Source organism: Mustela lutreola, chromosome 10 (genome assembly GCF_030435805.1).
Source record: "Mustela lutreola isolate mMusLut2 chromosome 10, mMusLut2.pri, whole genome shotgun sequence".
Classification (NCBI taxonomy): domain Eukaryota; kingdom Metazoa; phylum Chordata; class Mammalia; order Carnivora; family Mustelidae; genus Mustela; species Mustela lutreola.
The window spans coordinates 79,901,474-79,928,011 of NC_081299.1; the positions used below are offsets into that span (position 1 = coordinate 79,901,474).

Sequence of the window (26,538 nt, forward strand, 5' to 3'; positions counted from 1 at the left end):
AACGTCAATGAACGGAGGACATTATGTTAAGGGAAATAAGCTAGACACAAAAGGACAAATACTATATGATTCCACTTACATAAGGTATGTGTAGTAGTCAATAGAAAGTAGGACAGTAGTTACCAGGGCCTGGGGGAGGTGGTTAATGGGGAATTCTTGTCTAATGGATATACAGTTTCAGTTTGGGAAGATAAAAATTTCTGGAGATGGTGATCCATTTCACAATATGTGACTATACTCAATGCCACTGAATTGTACACTTAAGAATAGTTATTTATGTTATATATACTTTGCCATAATAAGAAAAAAAAGTGATCACATTAAATACCCTGATTCATGGCACGCAGGCTTTTCAAAAATCCCTAAACTGAAATGAATGGGTGCATTTGATTGTATGAAAATTAAGCATCGATAACATTGATCTGAAAAGGAAAAAAAAAAAAAAAGAGCCACTACCACCAACCAGGAAGAATGAAAAAAGATCATAGTATAGTGGGGAAGGATGATGTAAAGTCAATGAAATTTGCTGAGGACTAAAATATTGTTGGAAAACAATTTTGGATCTGCCAAGCTTTACCCTAATGGATGGAGGCAGCAGAGCATGAAAAATAAGGCGTGTGGCGCCAGCACTCATGTGGCTTCCAGCCCAGACTGTGTGCAGCCCCCTGCCACACACACGGGGCCGGCGGGCAACCTGCCTGGTCCAGCGTGGTCTGCGTGACGGAGTACTCCTCGATGAGCAGGCTGTCCTTGTGGGAGATGAGCAGCCGGAAGATGCGGGCCAGGGAGGAGGAGGAGACCTGGAACTGGAGCATGTTGTAGTGGCGCTCCCGCTGCACGCTGCCTGGGAAGTTCCCCTGGAAAAACTGTTCCACCGGATTCAGGTCGGGAAGCAAGTCTTCCTTTGGGGATCTGATCTTCATCGTGACAATGTAGCCATCTCCAAACCTAGGTGACATGCAGGGTAGCCCGGCACGGGCCTGTTAGTAGCTGGGTCTAAGGCAATTCCAAAATAAGGAATAGATTCATCAAAAATATTGAGGATGATAGGCCCATACTATAGAACCTGTGTGCATGTTTAACACTAGGAGGAAAAAACCTGTGATGGTTCCCAGAAAAAAATAGTCTGGTATTAGTCTGTAGAGGTCCAAATGTCTGTGTGGTGAAGTGAGTCATCAGACCTGTGTCACAGCTTCCTGGGTCCAACTCCTGTAGACATGGATGCTCCCTGCTCCTTTCCCTCCCATTTACCTGCTGAAGCCAAAGGTGGATTTAGCCCCTTGTGGAGATCACAACCTGCCCACAAAGGCCTCTGGAACTAGTATTTACTCAGTAATGGAAAGGCTGCCTCCTTCTTCAAAGAGATCCCCAGGAGGGCACCAAGACTTGAGAAGCAGCACTTCCCTGTGGAAATTTCCAGAACAAGTGGGAGCTGCTAGGGTCAGGACCCTCAACTCTTCCCCCTTCTGTGTTAGTTATAATTTACCTCAATGCTCTCTCTATGACCAAGGGTTGTTCCCCTCTACAATAAAATATCTTTCCTTGCAGCTCTGGAAAACTGACTGCCCCTCCACATGGGAGATATTCCCTTCTTACCTGCTCTACCATGAGGATACTGATCAGAGGGAAAACAATGGGGAATCCATCCATGTCTTCTGCCGTTGGACCCAGGAAGCTCTGCTATGGCTCTGGCGACCTTGTATGCTGAGGTGGATGTCAGTCCCTCTAGATATTTGTGCAGCGTCACTCAAATGCTGCTAACCTACTAGACCTTCCTCTCGATCACTCATCTGCCCTGATGCATACGAAGGATGATGTGTCTTGGGTAACAGTTCCATGGGTACAAGACTAAGCATTTTGGCCTCAGTAAGGTAGGTTATGTACTGTTCTTTTTACCAACGAGCACAGCGACTTTTATATTCTGGGCTCTTAAAAAGCGTTTGTTTAATAACTGAGTAATAACTACGAATCCACCCTTCCTAGTTTATCAAGTGTATCAGAATGCAAGGAAGCATGGCATTATTATCATAACCTTATTTTAGCTGATTAATTGTTGTTTGGGGACATAAACTATTATAAATAATTCATTGTTTATGACAGTTTACAATTTATGGGGACAGGGTAATCCTACTGAAGAACACTGGCATTGTTGGTTGACATATACTTCATGGTCACTTCTCAAACTCAAAAGCATAAACATGTCTTAAAGGAAAACTGATTCTCGGGCTATTTGGTCTCCTAATGATCCCTATTTTGGTCATGGATTCTTTTTTTTTTTTTTTAAAGATTTTATTTATTTATTTGACACAGAGAGAGAGATCACAAGTAGGCAGAGAGGCAGAAAGAGAGAGAGAGGGAGAAGCAGACCCCCTTCTGAGCAGAGAGCCTGATGCAGGGCTCAATCCAGGACCCTGGGATCATGACCTGAGCCGAAGGCAAGAGGCTTTAACCCACTGAGCCACCCAGGTGCCCTTGGTCATGGGTTCTTATTAAATAGGCCATAGGTGCTGGATCCATTGGGATAAGTGGTGGGATAATGAGGCTGTGGTAGTGACCCTTCCTCATTCCAGGCCCAATCAGAACCCCTTCTGGAGACTCAGGGATTCCTCAACTGCAGGCAATTAGCCCAACCTAGAGAAGTTTCTTTCAGCACAGCAGCTTTTTCTGTCTGCTATTGTGACACAAGGCCCAGACCACATGCTTCTGCCCACATGATAAGGGGAGCAGGACCCTCCCAAATGTCAGTAGAGAGCACAGGGCCTTGTAGACATCCTCTCTCACCAAAGAAGGTAACAAAGGTGACCCCCAGCATATATCCTTACTTGCACTTGAGGTGCTGAATGGTGCCCAGACACTGAAAGGTGCCCTTTACCATGATGGCCAGTCGGGTACACAGAGCCTCACATTCTTCCATGCTGTGGGGCAGGAGAGAGGAAGTAAGCAGGGGCAGGGGTGTGCGGAGCCTTCCACTCTGCCCACCTGTTATACCCCAGCCCCCGGGAATCTCTTGCCTGTGGGATGTAAGGACCACAGCTCTCCCTTCTCTGATGATGCTCACAATGGTGTTCCACAACATGCGGCGTGCCTGGGGGTCCATGCCCGTGGTGGGTTCATCCTGTGGGGAGGAAGAGAGGGGAGGGAGCTAGGCTTGGAGCCTGCCTCTTCTGGTTATTGTACCCTCCATGGCTGCCCCCCTCTAAGCAGTTCTGCTCTCTGGCAGACAATACACAAAGTGCCTCCCCAAGTGGGCAAGATTTGGGGAACCCAGGCTTCGGGTAGGGAAAGCAGGGGATCAACCAGGAGAGTAAAGAGACATTATGCATATCCATTGACCCCCTTCAGCCCACAAATGGGTTAAGATTAAGACAATGGCAGAATTATCTCAAAAATGAAAAAACCAACAACCTTATACATACACTTGTAAGGAGGCCGAGACATAGCCCAGGTGACTTGTATGAGTCGCCTCCCAGCCCTGCAGCCCATGTCCTCATAAACCCCTGACTGCACCGGCACAAGGGCCTTGGGTGTGGTGCAGCTCCAGTGAGAATCACACAAGCCTTTGATCCATGCCAGTGTTCTTGCCCACTCTGTATCCTGAAGAGACATCCTCCAGCAGTAGTAATTTCTGACCAGAGGGGCTAAACTTCCCTGCTATGAGCCTGTGGGCCCACAAGACACCTCCCAGGGGCTCAGCGTGAGAATATGTTATGACTCCTGTTGTCCCCAAGAGTTGTGAACCAATCACTGGCTTGATGTGCTCAAAACAAGCAGTACAGGAAACAGTCTAGACGAAAACAGATCACTGTGTTTTCTAAATCTGCTGGCCTAATCACAGAGGTGCAGCTCTTGGTTCAAGCCCTTAGGATCATCTATCCCCACGAGTCCTGGTGACCCTCACCAGCAGCACCAGAGGCGGGCAGCCCATCAGTGCGATGGCTGTGGAGAGCTTCCGCTTGTTGCCTCCGCTGTAGGTGCCGACCAGGCGGTCTGCGTAGAGAGACAGGCCCAGGCTCTGAATACTCCAGTTTGCCACCTAGGGAAGAGGAAGAAAACCCATTGTGAAAAGAAAAACAAGCGAACATCCACCAATTCAAAGTCTTAGGCTCCCAGATCTCACTTTAGGACAACAGACACAGCTAGGCTGACATACGGAGGTTCAGGGGGTTCATGGGCTTCAGGGGCCAGACGTCTCCTTTCCATACTGTGCCTTACATCGCAGTGTGGCTTGGTACAGTCCCCAGAGAAATGACCTTCAGCCTTACAAAGAGCAAGATAGTGCTTCTCACCCACTGTCCCAGACTACGGGTAAGGGTGGAAGAGTCCCAGGGTCTGTTGGTGGGTCTCAGACCCATTGCTTCCACCCTTCAACAGGATCATACTTGAAGTCTCGTGCATCTAATATGTACTTATCGAGCCCTGCTATGAGTCAGGCACTGCACTAGGCCCTGGAATAATGTTGAACATAGCCTTGCTGTTGTACTCACAGATGGGAGTGGGAGATGACACACAATCGAAATAATGACAGATTATAAAAGTGCTTTGAGAAAAATCAGTGGAAATGATGGCAAAGAATACTGTGTAGGGGAGTGTGGGGTGGGGGAGCGCACGCACAAAAAGAAAACTAGAGAAGTCTTTGGAGACAAGCCTACCAGGCTTCTGCCTTCTGTACTTACTATATCTCTGCCTGAAATGTTCTTCCCCTAGCCATCCCCATGACTCCCTGTCAGTTCCTTTAGGTCTTCATTCAGAGGTCACTTCCTCTGTGATGCTGGCCCTATGCCACCCTATCTAAAAATCTCCCCTACTTTATTTTTCCCCTACTGACTATTCATTTGCAAATGTACTGTATATTTTACTTACTTATCTATTTAGTATCTGTCCTTCCCATTAGAATGTAAGCTTCGCTTTTAACTTCTTACTTGGAATAGTTTCCAGCTTACAGGAATGTTTAAAAATAAGAATAATACAAAAATATTCATAAACACTTTACTCTCTTTTTCTCTCTCCCTCTTATGCATGTGTGTGTGCACATGTGCATACATATACACATATATGATTTTTTCAGAGCCATTCAAGGTAAGTTATATATCATAACCCTTTATTCCTAAATACTTTAGTGTCTACTTCCTGAGAAGAGAAATACTCTTACATAACTGCTGTGCAGTTATCAATGTCCCTAAATTTAACATTGTTCTGATACTGTCCTCTGATCTGTTCTTCATAGTCTGGTTTTGCCAACTGGTCCAATGGTGGCCTCATGGCATTATTTTCTGTCCAGTACAGGAAGCAGTCTAGTGTCCATACTCAGTCACTGTGTCTGCTTAGCTCCTGTGATCAGGAACATTTCCATAGTCTCTCTTTGTCTTTTGTGACTTCGATAACTTTGAAGAGTATGGCCCCAATATATTTTTTTTTTAATAGAATGCTCCTTTGGAGTTTGTCTGATGTTTTCTCATGACAAGATTCAGGTTATATGTCCTTGGTCAGAATATCCTGTGTTGTGTCCTTCTCACGGTATCACCTCTAGGGTCAGGACATGTCTAAGCACCTCTTATAAGGAATGTTAATTCTGATCACCCAATTAAGGTGCTGTCTAATTTCTTCATTGGGAAATTATGATGCTTCTCTCTCACAACCAATAAGCAATCTATGGGAGATACTTTCAAGCTCTACAAATATCTTGATTTATCAACCATGAATGATGCTTGTGCAATCCAATCTTTACTATGATCACTACAAAATGATTTTTCAACTCTAGAATTTCTTCCACCCTAATTAGTTGGCTCTCAGCACCTGTGTGTAGGTAAGAACCATCCCTTTTCTCTTATTTATCTATTTACCAGTATAGAGTTATAAATTCCTCTGTTTCCCCCAATGTCTTATAATTTATCATGGTGTTTATTGTTTTGATGTTCTAACTGTACCCTGTTTGGCTATTGGGAACCCCTTTAAGATGGCTTCTGCCTAGCTCCGACATACTTCTTTTTTTTTTTTTTTTTTTAAGCACTTTACTTTCTGACATAATAAGATGTTTCAGGCTCATTTTATACCTATACTGTCCCAGCTGTGGAATTTGTCATTGCAATAGTGTTACGGTAGCACTGCATGGTGTCAGATGGGAGCTACACTCTGGAGGGCATAGCATAATGCATGGAGTTGTCAAATCATGTTACAACCTTCTGGCTAATGTCACATTGTATGTCAACTATACTTCAGTAGAAAATAGTGGGGGAGAAAAGTAAAATTCAGCCCGTGTTCTTTAGCCCTTTGCTTTTTTTTACTTAACAATAACTCTAGGAAATAACTCCCTATCAGTTCACAGAGATTTTCTGTGTGTGTGTGTGTGTGTGTGCGTGTGTGTGTGTGTAACAGCTGCGTATGACTTTCTTATGTACATGGAGCATAAATGAGTCAACCAATCTCCTATGCTTGAGTATTTAGGTAATTCCCAATGTTCTGTGACTACGAATGTGATGAAGAAGCTGTTCATGTATGTGTATTTTGCACTGTGGGAGGGTGTATCTTTGGGTAAATTCCCAGAAGTGAGATTGCTGAATCCAAGGGTAAATACATACATTGCTTTGTTAGATAGGAAGACAGGGATTTTCTTGTTTTGTTTACTGCTATTCACCCAAATATAGCAGTATTTGGCATACAGTAGACACTCAAAAAGCATGTGTTGAATGGACAGCATGTTTCAGCTTTCCCATCCCCAAATAAATTCACTCCCATGAAAAAGGCTTAGGAATTACCAAACTCCTGAGTGGCTACAAGAAACCATTTTTTACCCTCTCAATTTCATCTGCTGGTACACCTCGAAGCCGGGCATAAAGGTAAAGATGTTCTCGCCCTGTAAGCAGGTCATCGATTGCATCAAACTGAGGACAGTAGCCCATATTTTGATGGACGTCAGATATATTGGTTAAAATACTGCAAGAAGAAAAAGGAATCAGCAAGTTTTCTTCAAACGGGTTGGGGGTGGTGACAACAGAACTGAGGCTGGAGAGCTTCTGTCAATGGGATACACAAGCTACCTCTTCTATTCTGCTTTGCTTCACAAATGTGCAAAACATTTATAATTCAAAGCTGGGGCCCTTTGGTTAGAAACTGATGAACTTCTGGAATTCTGAGCATTGAATCCAATAGATCTTTGCAAGTTTCTCTTTCTAGGATAAACTGAATCTCTGTTACCCAAGTCAGCTTTAGTTTTGGAGTGGGTCACCTCATATGTGGATTTAAAAACGAAGGGAAGGGCGCCTGGGTGGTTCAGTGGGTTAAGCTGCTGCCTTCGGCTCAGGTCATGATCTCAGGGTCCTGGGATCGAGTCCCACATCGGGCTCTCTGCTCGGCGGGGAGCCTGCTTCCTTCCTTTCCTCTCTCTCTCTCTGCCTGCCTCTCTGTCTACTTGTGATCTCTCTCTGTCAAATAAATAAATAAAAATCTAAAAAAAAAAAAAAAAACACCTGTACCTTTAAAAAAAATAAATAAATAAAAAAATAAAAACGAAGGGAAGATCAGGCTTTAGAAAATGACCAGTGAGGGGTGCCTGGGAGGCTCTGTCCATTAAGCGTTTGACTTATGGTTTTGGCTCAGTTCATGATTTCGTGGATTTTGGGATCAAGGCCTGCATTGGGCTTCTTGCTCAGTGGGGAGTCTGTTTGAGATTCTCTCTCTCTCTCCCTTGCCCTCTGTCCCTCTCCCGTTCAGTGCGCACACACTCTCTCTCTAAAAGTAAATAAATCTTTAAAAGAAAAAAAAAAAAAGAAAATGACCAGTGATTTCTGATCCCTTTCAGACATCTGGGACATAATCAGAGAAGATGCATGCACCCTTAAGGAAGTAAACTTCTCCATCTGGGGTTTTGGCAGAGATACAGTAAATGAAAGGGGAACCAGTCAGATTCGTACTCAGAGCAAGAGACTGGCAAGGAGCAGAGAGAAAGTGAATTGAGTTTATCAACTCCCCTTGACTGATAATGTTTTCCCTGACTAGAAAATACATTGCCTTGATGAAAAAATAAACTGTCAAATCTAGTCTAATCTCTCCCTGCTCCCCTGCTTCCCTTGTAGCTTAGGATCTATGCATAAAAGATGGGTGCGACAGGATGGGACAGAGAGACACCATGCAGCCCCCGCACTGTAATACAAAGTACTTCAGGTATGGCTGGACCAGTTAAAGCCATCCAGGGAAGCAAGGAGAGTATTTTTCCAAATTCATGGGAGCTTGTCCTACCAGAGGAACCCAATCCTGAATCTTAAACTTACAGCTGTGTTCCAGTTTTCACTTCATCTAGCTTCTGTCTTCTAGGCATCAGGCTGTGTCTTACTTGGACTGTCGTCTGATGTCTTAAGGAAAATCCCATTATATCCTCCTGCCTGCTATCCCTTGGTCCCCCAAGATTCCTTTTGTTACCCCTGTCAAGTTACTTGCTTGGTTGCAGGCTAAGCTGGATCTACAGATGAGACTGACTCAGCCATGGCCTGGCTTTACCCCTGCTTGTTCCTCTGCTCTAGACCCAATAGGGATGGCTGGGGAAGGCCGAAGAACCAAAGTCATCTGGTCTGAGCCATGTCCAGTGGGCCTTCAGCCATGTTGCTGAGCATGGGTCCCAGGTGGGGGAAGGAGGCTCCTGTCAGGCACATGCTGAGCAGAAGTCAGCACTGCCTAACTCTGCTTATAAATTGAGGCGGAGTGTTTGTCTGGGCACATCTGATGCCTGTGAGCTCTGCTGTTCAGGGAACAGCCTGGAAAGTGACAAACAGTGTAGTCTCGTATTCTTGATCCTGTGCCATAGAGGACCAGTTTGTTTACGCAAACCTTGTTCCGGAGAGCAGCAGGCACCCTCCGGAATCCAAGGACACATGCCAGTTTTCCCTTTATAAAGGCTCCTTGGCCTGGTAAAGCCAAGCACTGGTACAAAAACAGCCCAATCAGACTAAAGCCCCTGAAGTTTCTTAAACCAACCCCCATCTAGAAACTCGATCCAGAGAAAGGGTACTTCCCCACAGGGGTTCTTAATCTGGGAAAAAAGTGAACTTTTTGCAAAAATGTAGAAAATGTATGGAGGGAAATAATGGGGGATAATGGTGTGTGCATGTGTGTGTATGTGTGTATTTTTAAGACTTTTTCTTTTTTTAAGTAATCTCTACACCCAATGTTGTGCCTGAACCCACAACCCCAAGATCAAGAGTCACATGCTCTACTAAATGAGCCAGCCAGGTGCCCCAATAATGGTCTATATATTTATGAAGAAAGCGCAAATGTCCATCAGACATTTAAAGGAGTCTATAACCTCAAAAAGACTAAGAACCCATGACATAGTGCTTCCCAGAAGTTTCCAAGAATCCATGCTTACAGGGGGCATGTCTTAACAATCACAATTCAATTCAATTTCCCAGAAAGTCTACATCTGGTACATTTTGGACCATGCTCTCTGGGAGGCCTACTCCTCTGCACAGATCTGCCAAGCTCTAAGGATCATCCTTATTACAGGGTCTGATGTTCACTCTCCTTATGCTGGAACAGGAACATGGCTCAGGACCTGTGAGAGACACCCCAAGACAGGAAGAGCAGGACACTCACCTCTTGCCTGCTATAGTTGCGTCACCAGAGGTCACTGTGGTGTCTCCAGTAAGCATCTTGAATGTGGTTGTTTTGCCAGCTCCATTCACTCCCAGAAGACCGAAGCACTATAGGAGAACATATAAACTGGCCTCATCCTACAACCCAAGCAGCCCAGGGAGTGGGGACTGTGAGGCCCTAGGGCAAGTGTGTGGGTAGATGGGAAACACTTTCAACTTGGGCTGCCATAACGAAGACCACTAGCCATGTGTGGTACAGGCTAGCAGAATTTGCCACCTCAAGATATGCCACTTTAGTCTCAGGATGCTTTTGAGCTGAAGGCAATTAAGGAGCAGCAGATACAAGAAAAGCTCTTTGGGGGCACCTGGGTGGCTCACTCAGTTAAGTGTCTGTCTTCAGTTCAGGTCATGATTCCAGGCTCCTGTGATGGAGGCCTGTGTCGGGCTCCCTAGTTGGCAGGGGTCTGCTTCTCCCTCTCCTGTTTCCCCTGCTTGTGCTCTCTTTCTAATAAATAAATAAAATCTTAAATAAAAAAAAGAAATTCTCCTGTGCCTCAAAGCACGACATAAATTTACAAGGTGTCCTCTCTTGCCCTCTCTAACAGGAAGAATAAAAGTTAATTGCCAGAAACAGCTTCCAAGCCTTAGCCTGGAGACAGCACCAGAGGAATCTACATAACAAACTACTCACCAGCCTTTATCTACTATTGGTTTCCCCCATATTTGCCTTTTCTATAATTCTCCAACCCCACTGACTCAAGGTCCTTTCCCTTTGTCTTGTCACTTTCCTAAAAATGTATCATTCCTTTGCTAAGATGCTATATAAGCCCAAGTTCTAACCACCTCTCCTGTCATTTATCTCTGATCATTCCCTAATAAATTTGTTTGTTTTTTTCTTCTTAATCAGTCCAATTTGCAGAGCTCTAAGCAGAGAACCCAGGAGGGTAGAGGAAAGAGGATTTTCCTTTCTTACAGTGACCACTGAGCGCTTGAAATGCATCTGGTCTGAACTGACATGTGCTATTATGTATAAAACACCCAGAATTTTGAAAACTTAAAGCAATAACAAAAAAAAGAATGTAAAATGTTGCATCAGTAATTTTTTATATAAATTACATATTAAGGCAACAATACTTCAGATATATTAGGAAAAATAAATCATCAAGATTAATTTCACCTGTTTTTTAAAATTTTTTATTTTTTTACTTTTTTTATGTGGCTGCTAGAAATTTTAAAATGACCTCTGTGGCTGCCTCTGATTTCTTTGCAAGATCCCTGTCACAGCAGGGAGAAGCAGCACACACAGGAGTCTGCAGGGTACCCACCTCTCCAGGGCGTACGCCGACACACAGCCTGTCCACTGCTGGGCTGGAGGTGCCTGAATAAATCTGCAAGATGCAGAGAAACTGGACTGAGAACAGCGAGAGGGTTCGAGCGGGAAGGGAAGAGAGAGCAAAGGGTGGTTTAGGGGAGAACTACCGACACGAGGAGGTTACATAATGGCACGGGTGTTCAGAGAAGCGTTGTGAGCCCTGGGAAACCTTGAAGCTGACCCACCATGCAGAGACGGAAGGGGGAAGGGTGAGTGAGGCTCAGGTGTAGGGGCTCCCACGGAGGCCCTGTGCCAGAGCCCAAGATGAATACTGGGGTGAACGCACTGGAGTTAGGTGTTCTTGGAAGGCAAGCTATAACATAGCGATGACAATCTCACATAGAATTAGGAAAATGAATTGCTTGCATAGGCACATTGCTTAGTCTGCAAAAGGCAAATTACCATTGTACCATCTGTGGATCCAACTGGCACTTCCAGATTAACTCATCTGCACCTACTCCCTTACCTTGGTTAGTTCATTTAGCCTTAAGATATCAGTTTTATTTCCCCCACTAATGATTCTTTGTCTTTCTTCAGCCACATCGTCATCTTCATCTATGATGGGTTCCTTCGCAGGCTCGGCGATCCTAGAGGATGGAAGGGGAGAGGAATGGGTTGGCGTGCAGAGCGTACGCTTTCCAGTCCTGGTCTCCCCATGTGTGACCCTGGATGTGTCACTGAACCTCTCTAAACCTCACCTCCTTCAACCATATAGTAGGGAGAGGAAAAGAGTGTCTACCTCACAAGACTATGGAGATGAACTTGGCACAGCATGTGGCATGGAGTCAGAACTCAAAACCTGGCAACTGTTATCATTATTAAAACACTTCATCTATGGTAAGCACTCAGTAAACATCACCCGTCTCCCACTTATCTCTTGAACTAACTCCTCTCCCAACCATCTGATCAAGGCTTGGTCCCTAGTACCTACTAGACTTCCCTGACTCCCAGCCTCTAGAGGCATGTCCAGGGCCTCAGCGTCCTCTTCCTTCTGCTCTGCCAAACAGAAGCCTCCCGAACCTTAAAAACACAGCATCTTCTCTGAAACCCTCCCTGACCACTTTGGCCTACAATCTCACTGGCCACTTCTTTTTTTTTTTTTTTTTTTTTTAAGATTTTATTTATTTATTTGACAGAGAGAGATCACAGCAGGCAGAGAGGCAGGCAGAGAGAGGGGAAGGGAAGGAAGCAGGCCCCTGCTGAACAGAGAGCCCGATGCGGGACTCGATCCCAGGACCCTGAGATCATGACCTGAGCCGAAGGCAGCGGCTTAACCCACTGAGCCACCCAGGCACCCTCACTGGCCACTTCTAATTCATCATAAATCTTGTCTTGTCTACCATTTACCCAATCAACCTATTCTTCTCCACCCCCCAATGGCCCCTCTCCTATCCAGGCCACCACTGACTCTTGCTTGGGTGCCAAAATGGCCTCCTGTCTGGTCTCTCTCCTTCTAGACTGGGCAGATCATTCACCTGCCTGATTAAAACACTACAACAGCTCCCTGCTGCCTTCAGGCTTAAACTTGAAGTCCTCACCAAGGTAATGCGCATTTCAGGACTTGGCTCTCCCTACCTCTCCAGACTCCTCTCTCACCCCCTCACTTTTACCCTTCTGTGAACTCCCCACATGTTAGCATGTCCTCTACCAAAAACTCCCTTTCTTCTGCCCTTCTTTTTGCCTGTTTGTTGCCTCTCAGCATGAGCGTGGCTGTGGTGAAGCCACAGATCGTGGAATACTTCTCTGGTGTGATTTCAGGCCTAACGTGGTAAGATGTGCTCAATTTTTTGACACCAGAGTCTGAAACTACTTAGTCTGTTTTGGTAAACAAGTCTGCCTTCTCCCTTCTATCCCAAGGTCTAAAAAGTGGCCAAAGCTGTAGAAGGAGGCCTGTGGGAGCTGAGGGTTCCACAGACATCACCCACCCCATCGTCCCCCATAATAGCACCACTTCCCGGTCACGTCATTTTATTCCAAGGGTGTTGATACCCATTATCTCGTTCAATCCTCCCAGTTACATCTGTTTCTGGTAACTCAGTTCCCTATGGATTAAAACCCAAACCAAGTCCTCCGTATCTTTATTTATATGTAGCCAGACTCAGCCCAAGATGACAAAAGGATAAGACGCAAAACACTGTCTGGAAAAGCACACATCCCAAGGGCCCAGTGATCTGCAGTTGGGGGCCCTGGGCTAAGCCCTAGTGAAGGTCAGCCTGGATGGCAGAGGGACAGCCTTCTGGAAACCTGAGCGCTCATGTCAGAAGGAGGCAAGGCCTGGGTCAAGAAGCCAGGAAAAAATGGCACAACTGGGCTGGGTCACGGTTGGCAGTCACTGCCCCCGCTGCTCCCACCCAGAGGGGCACAATCCCTGCACCCACTCTTCACACTGCTCCTGGCTTCAGTCGCCCTGGTTGTCATCCTATGTTACTCCCTGTCCCCACTCTCATATCTCTAATTAGCAAAGGGGCCCACCTTGTCTGTTTTCTTGTGAACGCATAAATCTATTTCCCAGTACTTTGGATCTCCCTTGTCATCATCTGTAAGATGATTATCCAACTTAAAAGGAGTATCTGTTAATGAGGTGAGAGGTTTTAAATATTAGTGAATGAAATGAAAAACTATATTTTAGGGGCTCCTGGGTGGCTCAGTGGGTTAAAGCCTCTGCCTTCGGCTCAGGTCATGATCCCAGGGTCCTGGGATCGAGCCCCACATCAGACTCTCTGCTCCGCAGGGAACCTGCTTCCTCCTCTTTCTCTGCCTGCCTCTCTGCCTACTTGTAATCTCTGTCAAATAAATAAATAAATAATTTTTTTTTAAAAAAGCTGTATTTTAAATACTTTCAAGCTTAGATTCTTCCAAGTTCCAAAGTACCTATTTTAGTGTCTCTGTCCTCGTGTTATTCAGAATAAGCCAGCCTTTAAGGGTATAGAGAACCATTGTGGAGAGGGGCTGGTGAGGAAAGAGAGGACTGCATGGATGTGAAGCCAAGTCCCTGGACAGATGCAAGACGCTGCCCTCAGCAGCCTTAGGGCAGCGGCCTGAACATACCATCGGGTGAGGAAGAAGTGGTGCTGAATGAGGAGAGTCAGGAGGAAGTACACCACCCCTTCTGCAGCCATGGCAACCAGGTTCTTCCCAATCAGGTCCCACTGGAATGGGTTTGTGGAGTGCTCCTCACCTGCGGACAGGAATGAAGTCCATTCAGCTGCCCCAGTTGCCCCCCAGAGACCTGGTCATACCGTTTGGCCCAGCTGGACCAGGCCTGATGCAAAGGAGTAAGCGACAGCTGGACCCAGGCCCCAGCTCAGTTGCTCTAGTCAGAGCAGAGAAGAGTTGGAGCCTGCTCCTGACATCTCCTATGGCTCCTCAGCCACAGAGACAGAAGTGATTGATCCCTTGTGGGCAGAAGTATACTCCCAGACCCACCAGGTGTCCCCCTGCTCTAGCCCAGGCTGCAGGTCTGGCATAGGAACTCCTCCTGCGCAGAGGATCTGGGGCCTCGAAGGCCACTCACCAAACCGGGCGTAGACATCCGTCACGGCCTGGCTCAGCGCCAGGTCAATGAGGCCCCGGCCCAGGCAGAAGTGGGGGAAGATAATGAGCAGCTTCCTCAGCACGGCGTTGAATCTGAGCAGTGTCTGAAACACAGAAAAACAGGACAGTCAGTTGTGGGCACTGATCCTACCTGCCCCTCCTGAGCAGGGTGGGGCCTGGAGGCCCTCTTTGGGCAGGACCAGGGTAAGGCCTACAGATGGAAGGGGCCTAGCAGTCAGACTGGCCGCAGGAAGGATCTGTCACGCACATATGGAGGTTCTAAAATACTCGCAGGAGGGGCCACTAGGCAGGCAAGCCTGCCTGGGGAGCTGTCACGGCAGACTCACTTATACACCAGCCCTCCAAGGCATTTGCTCCTGGGAGAAGCAGCAGCTGCTGGGAGTGCAGCCCAGGCTTTTCCTCCTATGGTGCAGCTGTGAGCTGTGATGAGCTTCTGAGGCTCTTGCATCTGGTCTTAGCCCTGCTTGTGCTAGAGGGGAGAGGGGCCCTGTGTGTCTTCCGGCTCTGCTTCTCAGCTCCCACAGGACAGCTAGGTGTCTGTGGCTGTTGCCAGTAGAAAAATGGAACGGGGACTCTCTGGTGTGTGTGTTGAGTTGGGGGAACTTGTTTTCAGGTGGTCAGATGGTGGTTGCTACTTTAGCCCAACAGTGTTGGCCAGAGCCTCCCCCAAGAGGGCAGAGGCTGCCCATTAATCTGTACCCCACACCCCTGCCACTACAGCACAACTGGCTTCCTTCTGGCCCACACACCTTTGCTCACATGACCTCTCTTGCTCCCCTCTCCATGCACAGTGCTCCCCCTCCTCCCAGCACAGTGCTTTTTTGCCTTTAGGCCTTTGTGCCCCTAGCTTCTATTAATGACTCCTATTAGGAAAGAATGCTCTCTCCCCATCCAAAGATTCCAGAACTTTGGAAAGCTAGCTGGAGCAATGCCTGGGTAGCTCAGTCCATTAAATATCCAGCCCCTGGTTTTGGCTTAGGTCACGAAGTCAGGGTCTTGAGATTGAGCCCTACTTCAGGCTGTATGCATAGAGTGGAGTCTGCTTGAGATTCTCTCTCCCTTTCCCAAATAAATAAATAAATAAATAAATAAATAAAATCTTTAAAAAAAAAAAAACCTAGCTCAAATAATCCCTTCTCTCAAAAGCCTTTTCAGATTTCTATGTAAAATACCTACTTCTCTCTGATAGTATCTACAACACTGTCACAGGGTTAAGTACTTCTTACTTTGCCCGCTGTCCCTGCTAGCCACTGGTCTCTGAAGGATAGGGGCTGGGTCCTCCTTACTCAATGATTAGCTCATAGGAGGCACCTCATTATTTATTAAATGGGCTAATAAAATCCTTCTTATTCCAGGCCAGGCTCAACGGAATTTCCTCTGCCTGGATTCTCCTGAGCCCTGTAGCCTAGCAGTTTAGCTCATTCTTATCTGCAGTGTTTTATCTGTCTCCTTCCCTTGCTCTTCTATCACATGCTGTCTTATGGAATGCCAGGTACTACGGTTCATATTGGTTCCTAGCTTGGGGCACAGGTCCTTTCTAGACTGGCCTGGGAGTTCCTGTAGGGTAGGATAAGCAGCTCACATGGGTTTACGCCTGCACCATCATTATGTGGTGTTCACCTAGCTGATGCCTCTTGATTCGGTGGGGACAGCAGCTCTGGGACCTGGGATCTCCTGAGGCATAGCAGAATCTCTGCAGCATCTGCCTCTCTGAGGACTTACAAGAAAATAAGCAGCTTTTCTGCAGGGGAAGGGGATGTGTTCCAGAAATGTCAGCTAGATGAGTGTAGCCCTCAGCAGGGAGAGTGTTTTGAGCTTACTCTTTAATTTTTCTGAAGTAACACAATCTCTTAAGACACAGTGGGCTGTGAGCCCATGACAAACAGTTCTGAAGAGGAGCATTTTCAGTATGTCAGGAGGCTCTGTCATCAGCAGAGTCTGTGTTCTTTCCCATCCATTTCCCTGACTGTGACATAGTACATTTTTTTACAAGTCATGGGACAAATGGGGTTTTGTTGCAGGAAGTCTGACAAGGTCTGGGAAAGCATCACTCAGGAGGCCATGGGGCTGGGGGTAAGTGGAGATTGCCTGAGGTCCTCCCAGCAGGGCCCAGAGGCAGAAGTGGGGACAGGGGTCGCAGGACAGCAGTGCTGATGTGCTGGCTGGTGTGCACACTCTGAACTCAAAGACCTAGTGAGGGAGGAACAGGCTAGAGAGGCCACTGGCAGGCCTGCTGGGGCTTGAGAGTGTTCTGGGCTGGGCTGGCCAAACCCAGGCTCAGACACAGCTGGCTATTGAGGTGGGGTGCACAGACAGCCCCAGAGCTGCTGTCATTGTTTTAGGGGTTAGCCTGGCCCGCTCTTTCTGGGCCAGGAGACGTCTAGGGAGCATGCACAGGACAACTGTACTTCATAGCTCAGAAAAGTGATTCACTCAGCACCGTACATTTCTAACCCTATCCTCAGAATTAAGTTTCATATAGAATAGTAAGTGTTACTCCATTACTATATGTAGAAGAAAGTAGGAGATAAAAAATTTATGCATTTGTTTATTTGTTGCCAGAACACCTAAGAAACAGAAATGCAAGGTCATCTCTGGAGAAGCAGAGCAGATGACTGGGAGTCAGGGGTAGGAAGGAGATGTCCCTGTAGGCCTTTTCGTTCTTTGAAATCACGTCAGTGCACTCACCCATGTATGTGTGAATGTGTGTGTGTAGAAAAACCCAACACTCAAAGTCACCAAGGAAACTCTGAAGGAGTAAGAAGATCTAAAAGCTTGGGATCCCAAAAGGTCATTTATAGCTTGCAAAACAAGCTCAGAAAACCATGCGACTCAGAGCACACAAATACAGTTAAGTGAGCTTGCTGAAAACAGGGAAGGAATGGGGGGAGGGGGGAGGGGGGAGGGAGGACGAAGAGGGAACGTGAAGGGAAGGAGGCAAGCAGCAAGGATGGAGAGCGGGAAGGAAGAAGGGAGCCACATTCACGGATGCACCAAGGGGGCCCGGCCACAGTATTTGCTTCTGGCTCGGCTTGACCATCAGGCACGCTCTCTAATATTTTCGTAATCCAACAAGGAAGCCACAGAAGACATGCTCACCTGGTTATTCTCAAATAATTCCAAGATGAAGGTGATGGCACTGCTGTTGATGCCGATAAACAGATTAGCACAAGACAAGGCCACGTAGGCTGTGCTGGGGATATCGAACAGGAAGGACGCGGGGTACATCATGGGAATGACTGCCCATCTGTGAGGGGAAATGACACAATGCAGTGTGACAGAGTTGCAGTTTCTGTACCACTAGATATAATGCATTTCCCCACATGAGGGGACATGCCTGCCCTGGCGAGAGTCCCAGGATGATCAGAAAGTGGCTCCGTCCCTTGGTCTTCATTCCTCATCTTTGAAGGGAGACAGTGATTTCTTCCCTGGCTACCTCACTGGGGTTTGGTGAGGAGCAAGTGAGATGGTAGCTGTTAACATGCCTTTTACCAGGCAGAGGGGCTGTGTCTATCCACAATGCTTCCCACTCTAGTTGGGATCACCAAAGCCAAGCTGAGATCCCAGGAGGCTCATCTTCACAACTGACAGTCCTGGCTCCTGAATTCTTTATTTCTCAGAGAGATGAACAGAGAACACTGCTCCCGCAAGACTTCACTGGCCCTTGCAGGAAGGACCAGGTGTCGTTATTTCCATTTTACAGATGAGGAAACTGAGGCCCAGATGGGATAATTACTTGTCCATGAGTACATACACAGTGGGGAGTAGGCCAGGGTATAAAGTTGCATGTCCTGCTCTATGATTCTATAAGATTTAATCCCTGTGTCATCCTCTGGCCCTGGCTCAGGGGCAGCCTTTCAGCTGCAGTCTTCCATGTGCAAATAACTCTTGGCCAGTCCAGCAGGAGACACTGAGATGGACAGGTTGGCTATGGATGAATGAGAATCAGAGACGGGTGAGGGATGGGAGAATGAGGGACTCCCAGACCCAGGTCAGGCCCCAGCTGGAGTGGAAGAACATTCATTCAAGCCTCAGAAGCAGCTCCGTGCATGGAGCATGGAGCCTGCAAGAGATTCCTGGTCGGTAGCAGCACACCCTGCAGAGGGTGCTAACCTGCCTGCCAGAAACCCTGGTTTCCTGCCAGAAGGGCACGCACCTCTCTTGGCTTCCCTTTGGGTGGCATTAGCTAATGACCCAAACAACTCACCCATACAGCATGAGCAGGGCAACAAGGGCAGGGAGATTTTCAGGTGAAGTGTAGGCTTTCTTCTGAAACCCGATGAAGATTCCCACCACCAGAGCAGCGCTCACAGCGTAATTCATCTCGAAGAGAGAAGAGGAGAACGAGACACTTAACTTCTCAGGACCTCCGTCTCCTGCTCCATAAAATGGCGGCGGAGGCAGGCTCCTCCAGCACTTATAATGGTCTGGGATTCTGACTGTATTTGTCTGAACAGCTCTTGGTCAGCCAACACACATTAAGTTGTCCCTAGGCCTCCTACTACTCCCCACACCCACCTCCCAGTGCAGGGAAGCTTCAGTCTCTATCTTTGAGAGAATGAGTTCTAAAAATCCACCTGATCTCTCTTTTCTTTTTCTAATTGGTCATGAAGTCCTATTGATTCTACTTTCTAAGCATGTCTCTTGAATACAGAAAACCTCAAAATATTTAGTCTTGGCCTCATGAAGTTCAAAGAGTTGAACTATTTGAACTATTGAACAAATAGTTGAATTTCATGAGGCCTTTTATCACTTTATCTCTTTTCTTCCCTTCCTATACAATTCAGTCCTAAAGACATTAGGACAGATAGGGAGAGGTGGGCAGCCACAGTGGCTAGCATTACCTCCCACCAGACACCCACTCTAGACTTCTATGCATGTTTCTGCTCAGGCTCAGAGATCCCTGTAGCTAGGCACATGCATGGGTCCGCCCAAAGTACAAATTCTACAATCCTCATCTTTATTTAAAAAAAAAAAAAAAAAAAAAAAAAAGTAGAATGCAAAACCCAGCACTTTCATGCTTAAAATCCTTATCCAAAGTGAGGCCTGAGGATTCTGACTCCTCCCTGTGCGTGTGTAAGTGTTTTCTCAGGTAGATAGCATAGAGAAGAATGAATTTAGTTGTTATTGACGGTTTCTGGTTTTGTATTATTCAGTGATGACTGTGGCTAGGAAGCTAAGATCACAGAAACCATGTGTTTATAAGCCCTAGTATTTGTCATCATTATTCAAAACCACCATGAAGAAGTTGTTGGTGTTGGTTTCCATCATGATATCTCTTAACATAACATGAAATGGAGACTCACGTTCATCTTAGAATGCTGGGATAAAACAAAGGATCTTGTTAGCCACAGTGTGCAGAAAACACTGGAGTTGATGTCATAATGACCCCAGCTACATTATAATTAAGCCTTTGCTGCCAATTTATTTTGACCCTGTGGTCTGTCATAAGATAACTCATCCTAACTCCTTCCTGCCCCCAATAATCCTGGTTGTGAGAGAGGTGGCAGTCTGCTATTGACTTGATAAGTAATTTTTTCTTATATTCCCTAAAGTGGTGGCTAATCTGATTTGGTGGAAATCTGGTTACTTGGGAAAGCAAAGTAAGGCCACTGGGTAGGGTCGCCAGATTTAGCCAACAAAAATGTAGGATTGCTCATTTATATTTGAATTTCAGATAAATAACTGATTCGTTTTTTATTAAAAGTATGTATGCATACAGTATTTAGCAGGTGGGATATACTTATACTAAAATCATTATTTTACCTGAAATTTCGATTTAACTGATGTCCTATATTTATTCAGTGACTCTACCTCAGGAGAAGTTCCATCCTTCCCCCTTAAGGGGTGGATCAGGATGTAAGGAGAGAATGTAGGATGAAGGAGCTCTCGATACCTCCTCAGCCCCAGATTATTCCCAGGAAAGGCAGCCTCATGTCTGAAGCTCACTAATTATTCACTGGGTCAGAAGGTCCCTTGGGGCAGGGCAAGCAAAGCCCCAACTCAGTAGCTGTTAAGTTGGGCCCCACATCATTCCCTGGCTTGGGGCTCCTAATTCTGTGCCTTTCCAAGAAACAGCGAACACACAAGGCCCTCATCACAGCACCTGGCAACAGCCCACCCCACTCGGTCCCCTCAGTCAGACCAGACAAATACCTGCCCACCGTGAGCCCACAGAAGCAATGACCTGACACTTACAATGTCCCAGAGGAAATTGGTCAGCCAGTAGGTGGTGGGGCTCACTCCGCTGACAAATTGGAGGTGCTTGGCTTTGTTTACCCTCTCCTGGATCAAATAAAGGACAAAGCTGGCTGGGACGAAGGACATGGCAAAAATCACACAGATGGCAACCACAGCATCCACCGAAGTGGTCAGCCTGCAGGAGGATGAGAGACACGGTGAGAGAGAGGGGAAGGAGGAGCAGAAGCTGGAGAAGGACAAAGTTAGGCTCAGGCTCAGTTAGCCTTACCCAGCTCCAGGAAATCGCCTCCAGAATCCCCTGGAAGCTTGTTGTTTCACTCAGTTGTGCTAGTCAAACTGGGTCAAGGTTACGTGGATATCTGTGGCTTTCCTATTCCATGATACTACTGAATACTAATGTTAATACTAATGTTAATATCAAACATTTTTCATGTTAATATAATAATCTAAACAAATTTTGTTACCTTTTCTAATTATTTGTTGGTATACAGAAATGGATTCTTATATTAATCTCATATACTACAATGTTCTTATTACTTCTCATAATTTGTCTGTAGATAAGTCCTGGGCTTTCTGTTTAGACAGAATATGGTCTGCAAAATCCTGTTCAATCACACTTTCAAGAAACGTATTACAACAGGGGGAAATATTCATAATGTAAATTTAAGTGAAAAGAGAATGGGCCAGTCAGATAGGAGCTTGGTTCTCTTCACTCTCTCCTGGATCTCTGAGAAAGCGAGTGGCTAAGGCGGCAGTTTGGCTGAGTCCCACCTGCACGTCATGTAGGAGCGGGGCGCTGGCCCCGGACAGTGCCTGCACAGAGAGCGGAGCACTTCCTACTAATTCCCATGAGGCACCGCGTGTGTCAGGCACAGCCCTGCTGAAACTACAAAGGGCCCAATCCACACGTGCAGGAAGGAGAGCATAAATAACCGGAAGGAAACACAAAATGTTTAGAGGCAAGACCTTAAACTGTGTGTGGAAGGCCGTAGAAAATAAGTTTTTAAAAACTCTGTTCTATACACTTTATTTAACAATCATACACTCTTTTATGTACTGTTTTTATAACCACAGAAGACTTATTTTTTATTTCAGATTCAAGAGGCTGGGCTGCAGATGCAGAAACCTCGGCTGAGTGAGGACTGGCATTGGACAGACTATTCTTCCTCAGTTGAGGGCCTCAGAGGGTGTCCAAAGGAAGGCCCCAGGGGACCAGGGCCCAAGTTTTAGCCAATGACACGGAACATTCGGGGCGAGTGTTGAGGGCACTGAATTCACTAGGATAGGAACATGAGGACCCTCACAGTCTCCCAGAAGTTTGCACTCACGAAGCCCTCCTCACTGAATATAGACCCCGAATGGCACACACATACTACAGATTGCCTGGGACTGGCATCTTTCACTGCCTGAAGCTATGCAGTGAAAACCCAAGCTGGAGGAAGGCAAGAATCTGTTGACGTCTTGAAAGCCTGGCCATCTGAGGGAAATTCCTGGAATCTAAGATGATTATTCCAGGAGATGAAAGATTGGCTCCACTTTCCTAGTTCCCGGCAGTCACTTTGCAAACTGGTAAGGAGAGTATTTGTGCAAGCTCCGGGAGGAACTTGGTATTAAGAGCCAAAAGGGAAGAGAACCAAATCTATGCTTACTTTCCAAATAAATATGAAGAGAAAAAATGGCCAAGCTGATCGGTACACGAGGCACTTGAAAGTCTCATGTTCGTGTGTGCCTGATTTAACAACCTTGCTATCCTGCCCAGCAGCTCACGTTAGTGAGAATTCTCTTGGGGTGTCTCAAGAGGGGAGAGGGCTACGGGCGAGCTGGGAGGCTGGGGGCCGCGGCAGCTTACACTGTGATCTCTGAGAGCTGTTCCTTGGTCAAGTTCAGGGGCTGGCTGATGACGGTGATGCCGTACTCCTCGGGGTTCTTGTCCTTGTGCAGGCTGGTCCGTAAGATGGCGTTGTGGGCCACATTGAGAAAGCTCACCAGGGCATGCCAGCCTTTGTTGTTAAACCACACCTACAGAGCAGAGATGGGCTTTGTTAGGCTGTGCTACAGCTGTTTAAAGAAAAAATGAGCTGCAGGAGAAAGAATGTGAGGAGGAAGGGTTTGGCAGCTGGAAGACATTCCCGGCTAGATTTCAACAGGAGGAGGGATGGAATGTAATTAAGCTGGAGAAATAAAACTAAAATAACCAGCTCACGTGAATTTTTAGCTCTAGGGCAGGTTGCAGGACCAGTACCTTAATGTTGTCTTCAGTTTCTAGATGTTTAAGGAAAGCAGGCATTTCTTTAGAGGCCTCTCTGGTGATAGGGCCCTAGAAAACAGCCCAAGGGGTTTTTTTCTCCACTTAATACTCATGATTATTTGTTTCATGATAACCAGCACATCAAAAGTTCTACCTAAATCTCCAGGCTGTTTACATACCCCGCTCACATTCATCATCTGGCCCAGGTGGCTTAAAAATTCAACCAGGGCTTCCCCAGTGATGGGAAGAACTGGGAGCTTTCCTCCAATGGAAATTCCTCCGTACCTGACAAGGGAACAAGAAGTCCTCAAGTCGGGGCCACGAACTATGCTTGTGGTGCTTCATACCTGTCGAAAGCTCTCTTGGGTTCTGCAGGGCAGTGTGTACTTTGGGGCAATTGTCCGGACTAGTCAGCAACACAGCTCCACTTTACAAACCAGCTATCAACGCCTTCTGGTTGCCTCCGGGGTAAGTCCCAATCTTTACTGAGTTTGGTCTCTGCCTCCTTCTCCAGTGTCGCCCCTCTCATGCCTTCCCTCAAGCAGCATAAGCCAGCCACGTCAGATCACTTCCAGAGCCCCCGCTGGTCCAGGCTGCCTTGGTATCTCTGCCAATATGGGTCTGCCAGCTTCCCAGGAGTGCCTTGCCCTTTATGAGCACCTGGCCTGCTCGGGCTCATCTGTCATGTGTCATCTTCTTTCTGAGGTCTTCCCTGACTCTACCTACACCCCAACCAAGGGTTCCTTTTTGATGCCACTCCTGTGCTTGGCAGATCCCCTGCCCTAACTCTGCTGTTCGAACCTGAACAGGGGTCCTAGTGTTGGATCTCTCCTGCTCTCCCCCATCTTTCACACTGCTTGGCAGTCTGAAGTGATCATTCTCAAACAACAATCTGGGCCTGTCACTCTTGGGTGTAAAGCCCTGCAGTGGCAGGATAAAAGCTAAACTCCTTGACAGAACAAAATTAATCTGCTGCTTAGGCAAGGCAGAGGGGAACTTTATTTCTCAGGGACTCAAACTGCCCCACGCCCCCATTTCTGCTTCAACTGAGGCCCCACATTTCCCTCTAGGGAGCAATTCTAAAGGCTGGATTTCCATTTCATGGTTTAAAATCCACCTAGGAAATCAAGTTAATATCAGCTCTGCATTCATTCTAGAGGCCCTATTGCTGAGGGACTATGGGAGGTCAGCTCACTCTTAGAATATTCCTCCAAGCCTCTGAAACCACTTGAGATTCGAGAATGCCCCAGGAATGGGGTGAGTCTGGGGCTGGTTTGGACTCCCTGAGGCTCAAGAGGGATGGGCCACAGAGTGGCAGGGCTTAGGTTACAGGTCCTGTCACTGCAGTTCTCCACTGTTACCCTTGTGAGGTTTTAGAACCCCCTCCGAGTGGGAATGCTCTGAACACCTCTTAAGGGAACACCACCTCCCCTATATATTCTCCAAGGAGATCTACTGCTTAGCCACATAGCCTTCAGGACATGATTTGCGATTTCCTGAGTACGTATTGAACAGCCCATGTGGCTCCAGGTGTGGTTTTTTTTTTTTTTAATGTGCAGTTATTTTAAATGGATCAATCTGAGATCTTAATTTCTTACAAAAGTAGTTTCTTACCTCTGTTCGTTGACCCAGAATTTGCTCTTCAAGCTAAAAGCCAAAACAAATTATACAATGAGTCCCCTAAGGAAGGCGGTAGTGTTAACTTTCTTTCCAAACACTTACTGGGGCTGCTCTGGCTAGCGTTGAGGCTGGGGCAGTTTTGCATTTCCTGGTATCCAAACAAGGGGGAAGCCTCCAGGCCCAGAGGCGGAGCCCAAGTGCACATGCAGAGGAAGGACTGTGCTCCAAGTCATATCCTGCATTCTGGGCTTTCTGGGTGGTCCTGTGGTCAGGTCATTTGTCAGACCATCTGGACCCAGAAAATGGGGCCACCACTAGATCAGTGTGGAGAGAAAGCTGCAGCCCTCCCATCTTCCACCCTGCACAAACAAGACTCCAATATCAATCACCTGTACACTAAGGAGAAGTGCTGACTTAGTCCATGCCCAAAGTTAAGAGACTGGCTTCCAGCCAGTCAGGGGTAAAATGGCAAGTAATGAGCAGATGCCAATTCTAGACCTCACAGTTCAGGCCCTGTCAGCGATCACTGTCATCAAGCACAGAATTCCATATTGCAAATTTACTGCTGAGAGCAAAGTTTGGGATGGTTGTGGTTTTATTGCATTATTGAATAAATACTATGCACACTGCTCTTATTCTTGTGCTTGGATGGTGTTTTTTTCATTTTGCTCGTGCTGGCTTGGCACTGCCTTCTCAACAGCAGCTCTCCCCACTGGCAGCGTGTTCTAGTTAACCGAGTTGGCTTAGCCTTTGTTCAGGGCCTGGCAGAGGAAGCAACTGAAAGGACTATGACAATTAGATAGTATGTGCTTTATTATGAGGCCCCAGAGCACACGGGGACTGAATCAGGGTTCCCCAAGGCTCCCTTTCTAGAGCATGCTCTTGCCAAACTCTGACAGCGGCAGCTGACACTGCCCATCCCCCGCTGGGGCCAGAGAGGAGCAGCTGCAGAGCTGACAAAAGGGGGCGCTCACAGAAGAACTCAGGGGCACGCTAAAGGGCAGGGACCCAGAGAAGGGTTTATAGCTAGGGCGCCACAAGGTGACCCAAACTTGGCCAACCTGTGGCCTTCCTCACAGGCTGCCATCCCACACTGCTTTTTTCCTATGTTGGTCGGATTTGTTCCTTTCTCCCTTGCTTCTCTCCTTTTCTCTCTTTTTTCTCCTTTATTCTCCCCTCAAAATGTCTCTCATTCTGACTAGTTAAAACATGAGGCTGCATTGCTGGGTGCATTGTGGGCTTTCTTATTTTATTTTTAATGGTGCATGGGTTAAACTTAAAACTATTTGGCCTCGATAAAATTAAAAATGACAACAAAACTAATTTTAAGTTGCATTTTTACTTATATATGTCTCAATTGCTTTTTTGGGTAAATCAGGAAAAATAAAATTTCACTGCCCTGATTGTCAATAAGCTGTGAGAATAAATTATCTTCTGTCTCTAGTTAGTACTTTCTACAGGGAGCCAGCTTGTAAATTATGAAAGAATCTCTTCTTACCTGCTTCGTATAAGAGAAGGATATGTTTTTACCAAGAAGTCAGAGATGTTCCTGTTCGTAAGGTCTTGTAGAACTTCAGTGCTGCGCTGTATTCTCTGAGGCAACAAGACATCTATGTTACTCACCTTGGAATCTGTGGCTTGTTCTCTAAAAATTGTTTATGGATTCAGCTGCTGGAAAGACACTAAATAAAGCACTGGCATATTCCTAATTCCCACATTAAAGATGTGGAGCCATCTTGGATCCCTCTCTTTTCTCCAATCCATTGACAAGATAGGGATAGTTGCAACTCCAAAGTGAATCTCCATTCCATCCCCACTGCTCCAGGTCCAGAATACCACTTTAGTCCAAGCCTCCACTCGGACCTCACCTGGACGTTGATAGAAACTTTCAGACTGGCCTCCCTTATTCTGCTCTGGCCCTCTAAAATCCATTTTCCACCCAGCAGCCAGACTGAGCTTTA

At 46.6% G+C, this 26,538-nt stretch overlaps 1 protein-coding gene across 1 annotated transcript in view; it reads right to left on the reverse strand.

The window, feature by feature from the left end:
* The window catches only part of ABCA4 (ATP binding cassette subfamily A member 4), an 87,819-nt gene that overhangs the window by 6,991 nt on the left and 54,290 nt on the right, over positions 1–26,538 (reverse strand). Inside the window, exons 24-41 of the mRNA XM_059136745.1 lie at positions 26,076–26,170; positions 24,572–24,604; positions 23,137–23,242; positions 22,952–23,026; positions 22,559–22,728; positions 20,707–20,884; positions 18,716–18,831; positions 17,608–17,755; positions 14,468–14,591; positions 14,002–14,131; positions 11,420–11,540; positions 10,907–10,969; positions 9,583–9,689; positions 6,789–6,930; positions 3,899–4,033; positions 3,012–3,115; positions 2,823–2,915; positions 699–948 (exon numbers count right to left, since the gene is read on the reverse strand). Of these exons, the coding sequence (XP_058992728.1) occupies positions 699–948; positions 2,823–2,915; positions 3,012–3,115; positions 3,899–4,033; positions 6,789–6,930; positions 9,583–9,689; positions 10,907–10,969; positions 11,420–11,540; positions 14,002–14,131; positions 14,468–14,591; positions 17,608–17,755; positions 18,716–18,831; positions 20,707–20,884; positions 22,559–22,728; positions 22,952–23,026; positions 23,137–23,242; positions 24,572–24,604; positions 26,076–26,170 (2,190 nt within the window). The remainder of the gene's footprint in view (positions 1–698; positions 949–2,822; positions 2,916–3,011; positions 3,116–3,898; positions 4,034–6,788; positions 6,931–9,582; positions 9,690–10,906; positions 10,970–11,419; positions 11,541–14,001; positions 14,132–14,467; positions 14,592–17,607; positions 17,756–18,715; positions 18,832–20,706; positions 20,885–22,558; positions 22,729–22,951; positions 23,027–23,136; positions 23,243–24,571; positions 24,605–26,075; positions 26,171–26,538) is intronic.